At 34.7% G+C, this 12,400-nt stretch overlaps 1 protein-coding gene across 1 annotated transcript in view; it reads left to right on the top strand.

The window, feature by feature from the left end:
* The window catches only part of LOC124368365 (AP-1 complex subunit gamma-1-like), a 107,065-nt gene that overhangs the window by 36,151 nt on the left and 58,514 nt on the right, over positions 1 to 12,400 (top strand). The window contains 3 exon segments of the mRNA XM_046825648.1: positions 5,951 to 6,134; positions 8,231 to 8,377; positions 9,085 to 9,323. Coding sequence (XP_046681604.1) covers positions 5,951 to 6,134; positions 8,231 to 8,377; positions 9,085 to 9,323 — 570 coding nt within the window.

Here is a 12,400-nt window from a genome sequence, read left to right on the forward strand (position 1 = left end):
TTGTTATTGAGTGCCATGAGTGGGCATGCTGAGCTAGGGTGGTTTTATTGCTCTTGTCTGTGAACCTTGACTCACTGGCGAGCAGATGTTATATTGTTATTGGGTGCCGTCAGTATAATATAAGGATTGCTGTGTGCTCAAGTTATTTATTCTCTGTAGATTCTTAACTCTAGGCCAATGGAACTGTTTTCACCACTTTTCAAGCGGTTTCCAACAACCTAGATTTTTGATAATTGGGGTTTTAATGTAGTTATTGTTTGAGGAATACCAAACATTTGAACAATATGCATTTGTGGTCTGTTGTTGGAGAAAGAGCTTTTATTGTTAAACAAAATATTAGAAAAAATATATATATTCGTTTCAAGCTCAGTATTGACCTTCTTGAATTAAAAATGATAATATAGCTGTCAGTTTATCACAGAATCCTTTGAAAATCTTTTAAATCCTGAGAAATATGATTCTTCCACTTTGGAGACAAATAATACTCATTAATTCAGAATTGATATACAAGGAGTATGTATTTGTATGCAGTATTACTAATACGCATACAAAACTGTAAACTCCTTAATGAAATTAAACAGCTCAAACAATATAAAAGCAAAAGGAGCCAAGATTTTGAACTTAAAGTACTAAAAAATATGGAAACTCAAACTGCCGAGACACATGAGAATAGTTCAAGTTTTGTCCTCAACGAACTAACTCACCTAAAGAGGAGACAAGAACAAACAGATGAATCCATCAAGAGAATGGAAATGCAAATTCATCAGCTAAAAGTTCCTACATCTCTCAACAACCCTACCGACTCTCTCTACACTACTGACCCAGAGCTTAAACAATACCTTACACCAAGCACCGATCAACTTTTTAACCACAAATATGGAGAATAAAAACTAACCAAATTACCCCAGGAATCAGCCAAACCTGTAGTCAAAAACTGTATTACAATGAATTCGACTGTCAGACAAACAGCAGACAAAAATCCATCCCAGACAAACGGAAGTATAAAAGTCCACTGACATTTGGCAGAAAGGGGAAAATATGTTCAGTGTATCTCTCCAAGTTGCAAAGCATGCAGCTAACAATTACAGAAAAATAGAAAATCCCCACCTTTCAGCAACAACTCGAATAGCAAAACCACCCTTTAACTGCAAAAATCCGTGACAAAAATGAAGATATAGAAATCTTTTATGACAACTTACATAGACTTTTTACAAAAAATTATTAATACCCATCACGCAAATAACTCAAACAGACAAGCCTCAGAAACACAACTCTGTTTCCCAAACATTCAACCAACTCCACAAGTAAACAGAAATTTTTTAGGGTTGACAGAGAGACTAAAGTCCAAAACCTAAATTGCTGTTACAAAAATAATAGACAGGAAAAGGACAAGATCTGACAAGCAAAATAAACCCTCTTTTTACAATATTTCACCAAAATACAGACAGAGTATCTAATAAAATTGACAAGCTAAATACACTTCTTAACTCAATTGAACCAGACATTGTAATTCTAACAGAGAGCATGGACAAAAAAAAGGAGACATTAGACAACACAAGACTCTTAGGATACTCATTGGTGGCAGCATACTGTAGGGAATTACACACCAAAGGAGGTGTAGCTCTTTATGTTAAAGAAGAACTAGAAAACAAAACTGAGATTGTTGACACACAAAACATTTGTGCCGAGATGCTCTGCGAAGTGGCAACATTAAAGATTAACCTAAGCAAGTCATCGTTCTATATCACAGGAGTTTATAGAACAGGAAATAACGTTGGAAGAAGGCCTGGAGATCATATCGGAAAGCTCTTCAAGGGATTGAAGCAGAAAAACACCCAACACTCCTCATCGGTGATATAAACATAGACTGCCTCAACAAGAAAAAGGACTCTAGTCAGCTGACTGACACATTAGCAGCATTCAACATGTACAGAATTGACTTACCTCCAACCAGAATAACACCTACTTCGATGACCTCAATAGACAGTGTGTGTACCAACCTCGGCCAAGAAGAGATCTATGTTTGAAGTTTTAAATACCGGTATCTCTGACCATACAGGACAACACTACGTACAATATCCAGAAACAAAAACACATCCTCACCCAAAATGACTGTAGAAAGAAGAAATATGAGCAACAGAAACCTACTAAGGCTCAAAGAATTACTGAGGCAGCAAGAGTGGGAAGATATCTACAATACTGATGACACAAACGAAACGTACAACAAATTTAATAATGTCCTAAACCAAGCTTTAAATCAATCCTGTCCAGTAATAAAGTCAAGATATAGTAAGCAGAAAAATCATTACCTTTTGAATGACCCAACTGCTCTACTCCTAAGACAAAGATTTACATCAGCTCAAACTTTGTATAAACACAACAGGTAGAGAGGATGACAAGAGGAATGCTGCATTACTAAAAAAAGACTATGACCTAAGACTCCGATACCTAAGACAAAAAGATACTGCATCTAAAATTGCTGAGGCTGACAATAAAACAAAGGCACTCTGGAATATCATAAACACAGAAAGAAAATCAAAAAATGAAAATAATCTGCCTATTAAACTTGATACAGGAGATTGAAGTTACAACTAACCCAATAATAATGGCAGACTACCTAAATAATTTCTTTATTGATGCGGCTAAAAGATTATAGACACGAATGGACTACACAAAACTCACACACTTCTGTCACCTGAAAAATGTAAACTTAACACCATTACTACTCACCGCCAACCAACAGTTTAGAAATGTCCAAGATTATTAGGTCATTAAAAACAAAAACATCAGCTGGGTATGATGAAATCTCATCAAAGATAAGTTAAGTTATGTGAAGACGAACTAATACAACCCTTAGTTAATATTACTAATAAATCATTTCAATCTGGAATCTTCCCGTCTGCATTAAAGTTGGCTAAAGTTTACCCTAAATTTAAGCAAGGCTGCACAACACAAGCACTAAACTACAGACCAATTTCTCTTATCTCAACCTTTTCTAAAGTGATTGAAAAAGTAATGTTAACTAGACTTATTGAACATCTGGTGACCAATTCTTTACTAACACCTGACCAACATGGCTTCTTAGCTGGAAAATCAACAACAACAGCCTTGATTAGTCTTACGGAGTTCATAATAGACCAACTTGAAGCAGGCAATACATGTACAGCTATTTTACTAGACTACAGTAAGGCTTTCGATTGCCTCTCTCATAAACAACTCCTTGAGAAAACTGTCAACACTTGGCATACAAGGTACTTTCAAAAACATGGTTCACCAGCTACCTGACAGGACGAAGCCAAGTGGTTGAAATAAATCACACAAGCAGAGGGAGTATAAAAAAGATTAGATCAGTACCTAAATTTGTCTCACGTGGAGTCCCACAGGGATCGGTATTTGGGTCCAGTTTTATTCATCCTCTTCTCAAATGACTTTCCTAACTATATACAAGACTATAGTAAAGGACTTATGTATGCTGATGACACAGTTCTATTACTAGGGGAAAAATTACCAAAAGATCTCGAAGTAAACGCATTTATAGCACTCAACATGGCCATTCAATATTGCCATAGAAATGAATTGGTTGTCAATGAAAGAAAAACAAAACAGTTAGTACTAGGAAAATACAAAGAGGATACAGGGAGGCTGACTGAATTAGAAGAAGTCACTTCCACTAAATACTTAGGTATAACTATAGACGATGACCTCTCATGGACTCCACACATTGATTCTGTGTGCAAAAAAAATCAGCACAGCACTGTATGTAATACGGCGAGTGAAAAGCATAGGTGACTTAGTTACAGCAAAAGTTGCCTACTATTCGCTGCTTGAGACACACCTCCGATATGGAATCATTGTATGGGGAGGCACCACAGCAGGAAACATACAAAGGTTACTGGTGCTGCAAAAACGAGCCATAAGAATTCTGGGAAAGTCTTCAATACAGGGGAAACATGCAGGGATTCCTTCAAACAACTTAGAATACTAACTGTTGTAAATTTATACATCCTAGAAGCTGTGATGCATGTTCACATCAAAGCACCAGAGGCAGCAAGGACCTATGCACAAATGCATCAATATAACACAAGACATGCATCTGATTACTGGCCTGCCTCGCCATAGGCTCACAGCAACTGAAAAGAGTCCAAGCTATGCTGGCGCCAAGATGTGGAACGCACTTCCTGAAGACTTGAAAAAAATAGACCGGAAACACTTCAGACTAACCTTAAGAACTGGCTACTGGATCGACCATTTTACTCGCTAAAACGAATTCTACGGAAGGAGGACCTAAGACCAACAAGACAACTAGACCTAAACCTTTATTTGTTGACACAATTACTAAACTTAAAGTTTATGTAAATAAAGATGATTTGACTTGACTTGACTTACGCTGAGTATGTGTTGTTGGTGCCACTTCTTGAGCTGAAGAAATATTAAGTTCTGAAATTTATTACATTACATTGAGTGCTAGAAAACTCAAAATTGATATTTATTGCTATTGTCTGTATTAATGTACCTATAACTGTTAGAGCTCTAAACTGACACTAGATGTTTGTAAATATCATGATTGGATTCTGTTAATTAATATAGGCTACACAAATAAATAATGCAGTGAGTTGTACCAAGTTCAAAAAAATAATACTTTGCAATATTTGAAACCAAATCATTTTTTTATTGTTTGCTTGAAAAGTTTAGTTTTTGATAACATGTAAATGTTGTTAATATGTTGTTACTTTTCCGCTTTGCCTTTGTCATACTGAATTTAGTTTTGTGTACTGTAGTATTATAATTTATGAATAGCAAATAACACATAATAGCCAGATAAAGTGTGTACAGTGGATCATCACAGGCTATAAATAGACATGTTTTAAGATTATTTAGGCATTGTTCCAAATTGATATTAACTAAAATTATATGTATCTGTTAAAAATCTAGTATTTTCAGGGGAATGTAACATACTGGTTATTTATTTAAATTACTTATAAGCCTGATCTAAGATTTGTTAATACTGTTGTACCTGTATTGGTTGGCTAATGCAGGTCGATTGTGCTGGTGTCTGTACCCAGTGATAACAGATGGCCAGCATTGATATCAGCTCAGTGACACAGTTGAGCAATATTTTGATAAGATAACAGGAAAAATCCAAATGAAGGCATTTTAATTGCCAGTTAGGAATTACACTTCTATGTTGAACTATCCCGAGATCTGGTGTGGTGAGTGTTATAGCTACAAACACCTACAGTTTATAACGTAATTATGTTTTTGTGATGTTTCACAAGGTATTTACTTGTCAAAGAAGAACAAAATTAATATTTTCAGAGAGTAATCCAGCCATAAGTGATTACCTGTATATAGATATAATACATTTCTTTTATGTTATATTTTTTAAGTGTCTTGTGTTTTTTATTTTTAAATATTAAAGTTCTTTTACGTAGAATATTACTACAGGTGAAAAAATTTGATCTTTGAATTCTTCCTATAATTAATTGACTTCATACTTTAAATAAAACCTTTGGCAATTTGACAAAATTACATAATGGAAATGAAAAACCACAATAATTTCCATCAGATTTTCAACTAACTAAAACAACAGTACAGGATATTTCATATAATTTAGTGAAAAAACCATTTTTTGTTGAAACCTACCTCTGGTAGACAAATATGTGACATTAAATTACAAACAAGTTAAAATAGATAAACTTGCCAAAGCATCGTGGTTGAAGTAAGAATATATACCATGTATTTTTCAACTCCAACAACAACAGAAACAGTATGTGCTAAATGCATAAATTATTATAAAGTATGAATTTATATCCTTCAGCAAATTTCCATTTACATAAACCACTTCATCATTTAAAAATCAATTTTAAACAATTCCAATAAAGCTTTACTATTTACCTTGTGACAGGCACATTCTAATCAGCACAGTTTTCACTGATATTTTATGTTGTAGTGCGTACTCCCACACCGATGAGGCTGCGTGACCTGATACGTCAGATACGTGCCGCACGCACAGCGGCAGAAGAGCGCGCTGTCATCAACAAGGAGTGTGCATACATACGCAGCACATTCCGTGAGGAGGACAGCGTATGGCGTTGTCGTAACATAGCCAAGCTGCTCTACATACACATGCTGGGGTCAGTAAGACAGTTTCTAATATTTAGTTTAGATAGATAGTGGACAGATGTTTGGTAAAACCAGTGTCTTCAATGTGATTACTGTGAAATAAAATAGTGAATGAACTAAATGAAATTCCAGCTTTCAATTTCATCCATGTCACTATTATTTCATATATATCTATCATTTTATATATATATATATATATTTCATTTGCAGTATTAGTATTCTTACCGCTGTTTGACTAATTTTTATTGTAATAATTAATAATAATATTATTAATTTAATAATTATTTATATAATACAACTAAGAGGAGGAGAACTTACAACTAAAGAGTAATAAAAATGTTAATCTCATTTTTCAGCATTATGCAAGAGACTCAGGTTTTTTTTAAGGCGCACTAGCGCAATCTGTGGTATTTATTTACATTAGCGTGACCATGGAAAATGGACTTTTTTCATGGGTTGGGCATTTATAGCTAAGTATTATTATCACAGGTGCATATGAACTGGGGGGAAAGTATATTATTGTATTATATTGATGCTTTTCGGACATTATTGCGTTAAGGAGCAGGGGCTTCACGTGATCTGGGATTCGACTTTTGCGAGCTCGAGTTAATTTTTTTTTCTAAAAGAGCAAGCAGTGCGCAGGCATCGTTGACAGGATTAACGTATTAGTCAGACTCGTCTTTACGAATTGCTTCCACGTGAGATACCGAACATCCAACACAAAGGTGTGCCATTACCACTACTGAACTAGGAGGTTAAGAATAGACGTGGAGGAACAACGGTAGTTCAAAATGGCGTCCCTTCTTTATTTGACCAAGTAATACCAAACTGTCAAATATGGATAGTGTTGCCAGAGGTATGATAATTATCGTAAAGGTACGATAATTTCATTGATTTTATGCGCCGGTAAGATACACGATGGGTAGTTATTATCGTACCATGAAAGATTTTTGACAATTTATACAAGTAAAAAACCAAAAGTTAATTATAACATAATTTATTATACGAACATAACATACTTTTTCATTAAATGTGTTTGGTACGATTATTTTATATGAAAGTACGATAATTTCTCGTTGTTGGTATGATAATCGGTTTTTAAAATCTGGCTATACTGAGTTTGAGCAGACGTGGAGTTATAGGAAACTGTCAAAAAACGGAGTTTTCAGAGGATTTAAAAAAATTGTAGCTCCTTTGATTTTTGTTGCCGACGAATTTTTTCTTCAATATTGTTTTCAGGAAAAAAAATGAACATACCTTTCCATGGTCACGTTAATGTAAATTGATACCCAATCTGTAATAAAAGTTAGATTGTAACTGCTTGCTATCCTTGCTATCTGCACTATGTTACTGGTCAAGCACTGTACACTTTCTAAACTCATGTGACTCTTCGGTGAACTTCAGCTGAAAATGTCACTAGCTGTTAAGCGCCAGTTTAAGTTAGATTATGTTTCATAAATATTATTGTTATTTCCTTATACCATATGCTAAATGACTTAAGGTGGCTAAAAACGTCAACGTTAACAATATTATTAATACTTTTAAAAGACAGATTCTTAATTCGTTCGATATAATCTTTATAAAAATGTGTAGAGTACCGATTTGGTTGTAAATTTTATGTAAAAATAAATTTGATAGGGTAAGAAGAGTAGGCTTACCTAAACCCCTTGTTGTTTTGGGCACAGTAAAGTAGAAAATTGAAAGAAACCTTTGTACTCAAAATAAATGTGTTGTAGCCACAAAAAAGAGGTTAGTTACAAAGAAAGGGAGATTGGCTGGTTAACCATTTACAGTGGAAAAGTGTTCAATAAGCAAGTCAAGTAATATTCTGTCTGTTATGTTATAGTACGCTAATATTATGATGTGCTTATCCAGCAGCTTTGTGGTTATAACCTCACTTTTGCCCTCCGTAATACATATCTCAGAACACTCAGTGTGAGCTGTCATTGTGAGGAATTTCTACATGTGTGTATCATAAAGACAGCAATAAAATCAATAATCTAGAATAAATGAAGTACAATTTCATCAATCTTAGGATTTAAAATGTATAATAAATAGTTTGTTAGCAATGCACATGCCATATATAAAACCTACTTGAACTGTTTAGCTATAAGGCACACTTCGGGCAGTTGGAGTGCCTGAAGCTGATCGCATCGTCACGGTTCACGGACAAGCGGATCGGTTACCTGGGCGCCATGCTGCTGCTAGACGAGAGACAGGACGTCCATCTGCTCATCACCAACAGTCTCAAGAAGTGAGTACCTACAGGACTATTTAAAATATTAAATAAAACTAATTCACTAATGTAACACTAAATTGATCATATTAGTTCCCTATCGTAGCATAAATAAAAAATATAAAGATCTTTATCAGTGAGGAAATATTTTAGTTTTGTCTTGAACTATGACGAGACACCCTCTTTTTTATTTCTTCTGGTAATTCTTTATCGTAAATTGTTTCCATATATTAAGTCAAGGTGGTGTGAAGGTATGGCCAAGTAGTCCTGATGTCTTGTGTTGTATCTGTGAACTTAACCGAGTTGGAGTAAACTATTCAATCTACGTTTCTCAGATATAGTTTAACTACATGCTTTACAGTTTTAGTGTATGTAATTTTACAAAGTATAAAGCATAAATGCCCGAAGTAGCTTGAGCAAGAACATTCTCTAAATGAGAGCCTCAATCTAGATTTTCATCCATTGTTAATAAGAAGTTTGAGCAATCTGAATGTCTTTTTTTTCATAGTTTGCAGAAGCAGAAAAAGTTGTTTTCATTTTAGTTTATGTAAACAGTTATTAATAAAGACATACAAAAAGACATTATTTTATACTGTTACTTTTTAATCTAACAAACCTAAAAAAGACCAAGTATCAGTGATTGGAAGTTGAAATGTAGCCAAACTCAGCATTCACATAGAGTGGACTCTTCCCACCATTGCTACGTTACCTGGTGTGTGTTTCAGTGACCTGAACAGCTCAGTACAGTTTGTGGTGGGGTTGGCCCTGTGTACTCTAGGAGCGATAGCCTCTCCGGAGATGTCCCGGGACCTGGCCTCTGAGGTGGAGAGACTGATGAAGTCACCTAACGCTTATGTACGGAAGAAGGCGGCGTTGTGTGCCTACCGAATCATCCTCAAGGTGCCTGAGCTTATGGAGATTTTCCTACCGGCTACGAGATCGCTGTTGTCAGAGAAGAACCATGGTTAGTTTCACCAATGTTTCATCTGTTATAATTATTGGCAATATTATTATCTGTGCTAATTAAATCTGAAGGTACGTACGGTTGAGTCTGTGCTTAAAAAATTGATACCTTAATGCTGCAGAATGTCTTATTGACTAGTTCAGTTAGATATTGAACTAATATTTAACCCTTAAAGCGCTAATTTAAATTACTGTCAAATGCCAAGACATAAAAAAATATTTTTTTAAAATTTCCCAATGCTAATTTTTGTTTCATATTCCTTGGTATTACCTTTATAAGAAAAAATAATAAACATGTAATATTACTTATTTTTGAAAATTTTATACGCACGAAAACATTTGAAATTTTGAGTAAACTGCATTGCAGGATAATGTACATAGGAACAATATTTGACAGATTACATTACATTTATACAGGTTATTTATAATGAGTAAATTGTAACTGAAGTTTCTGTATAATTAGTACATAAAAATAAATAAGTTCAGTATAAGATTTTGAAATGTAATAATATGAAATTCAACACAAACTTATTTATACGATAGCCTACAAGGGAAATGAAACAAATATTGTACTGGTACTTATAAACCTTATTTATTTAGAATAAATAAACTGGACTTTTATGGTGAAACTGGTATAAAATACAAAACAAATAATTGAAAAAAAATATTGCACATAATATACCAAAAATGCTCTCAAACTACGTTGTTCGTAGTTTGGTAAAAAATTATACTAAATGTTAGTAAAAACAAACTAAAACACTATTAGAATAACAACGGACTGATTCAAAACACTTTGCGTCACAACGTCCACCAACAGTGACAAAGCGTTTTGTCTAGTTCCGACAGTCGAAAGGAACATCGACCTGCTCTCTTACGAAAGTTTTAACAACTAATTCTTCGCCATTTCAAAAGTAAAGCTTTTGCGTTTGTAGAAGTTATCCGCGTTTAACCCTTATAACGTCACAGACGCCGTATGGCGCATAGACAAACTATCTCCAAACGGCAAAGACGCGGTACGGCGCATCGACACAAAACTGCGTCTATAGCAAATTTAAGTTCCTTTTAAATCCGATCAATGTCAATAACGGTATGCGTCAACCATGTGTGTGTGTGTTATTGACCTATGTCAAGCGTCAAAATATAGCTGTCGCGTTACATTGTTTGAAACAATAGACGCAGTGTCTAGACACTCTCCCCGCCACACGGCACAGACGCCGTACAGCGCGCGCACTTTTGTTTGCAGTTTGGCTTCAGGTAGTGCGTGTCTAACCATCGCTGAGTTGGTTTCCTTCGTCGTGTTTTCTGTTTATATGGTTTTTATTTATTTGTTAAAAGTATTGATATCTTAGTTTTAGTATTCATTTAGTGTTTTTAGTGTCATTTTAGTGTTTAGTGTCACCTATTTAGTGTTCAGGTACTTTGGGATTATACCGACCACACCAGTATGAAGAACACAAAAATATAAATTTATAGCTAAACAAACATGATAGAACGAAAAAACAACTCTTTAATTACAAAATTACAAGCATTTCCAGGCATTGTGATCGGTATTGTTGTCGCTGTTATCTTATCTTTCTCGAGAATCCCGATTACGACAGGCCACGCGTCATCACATGATTTGCACGGTACATAATTGCCTTTCCATTACAATTCAATTTATATTTCTGATCAGATCCTCTAGAATTTGATATTTTACTGATAGGTACTATCTCGAGGGATGTTTTTCTTTCGCTGACATCAGCGAGAAGGCATGGCACTTGCATTTTGGGTGGCGGAGTATGATCAAGAACAAAAACAAGTTTTGAGTGTTTTTTCAATAAAGAGTTTAGTTTTAGTTTGATCATGTTTGTTTTTATTGAATTTTTGTGTTTGGAGAAATGTAGAGGTAAAACACGGAAGTACAACAAAGCGACGCACCAGCTGAACGGGTGGCGAGACTCTGCAATCACGTTATCTACTAGACGCTCGACTTTGACCTCTGTCTCTGATGGGGAGGGGTTTGCGATAAGACAATTCCTGTTTTATATTGACGAAATATTGTTCTACGCTAATCTAGTAATCAGTAGAAGCAAAATGTCAAATAACGATTCATGTCTGGGTGTGGTCGGTATAATTCCAAAGTACCGTGTTCATTATTAGTGATAAACAACATGTCTTGTAACATTGAAAATCCTGAGTACAGTGACTTTATAATTTTAAAATTTTTACTTTTTTATACTTACCATAATTATAGAAAGTAAAAATAAAAATGAACTTTACACATTTAAATTTTTTTTTTAATATTGTGCCGTTTGCTGGAAGTCGTGAAAAGATATACTGACGTTATAAGGGTTAATGCATCGGCAGTTCCGCGTCTATAGGCGTTAGCCACGTTGGAAGGGTTAAAAAATAAAATGATTTTAACTGATAAAATATTGGCATCAGTTGAATTTGTTCATTCAAATTTGGTCCCGTATATAAAAAATGATGGGCTGGGAAGAGATTTTTTCGAACTGTAATGAAATTAAAGAAAAAAATGCCTAACATATCAGGGTATATGTTATACACATATACACAAGTACTAATCACAGAGTAATATAATGTGTGGATATAGGTATCAGTTTCTGCTAGATATGATAGTAACCAACAATGATCTCAGTACATGTCAATGCAGCTATCTCCCAGATTTATCGGAGACAGATCTGAGTGCTACATCTATATATAATCCATTGATGTGTAAGTAAAACATTTTAAGTTCCTTAAGTCTTATTGATTTGTACAAATCAGTTAATAAATGCTTTGCAGCCAATGTTGAGCTATGAGCTAGTAAAGTTGTAAAGCAATACCACTAGACAACATGCTCAATGTTAATATTATTCTCTATACAAAGTATAGAAAACGTCATTTCTTTTTTTTGTGTCCTAGGTGACAAATGTTGTTATGTGCCTGCGGTTTGCTGAACACTGGTGTCACACTATCAGAAATGTGCGAGAACAGCGTTGACACTGCAACAGGTGGACTCATGAAAGGTTTATAAGTCCTTGTTAACAAGTGTTGCTATGTGCCTGCAGGTGTGCTGATCACTGGTGTCACACTGAT

This window comes from Homalodisca vitripennis, chromosome 8, assembly GCF_021130785.1.
Source record: "Homalodisca vitripennis isolate AUS2020 chromosome 8, UT_GWSS_2.1, whole genome shotgun sequence".
NCBI classification, from domain to species: Eukaryota; Metazoa; Arthropoda; class Insecta; order Hemiptera; family Cicadellidae; genus Homalodisca; species Homalodisca vitripennis.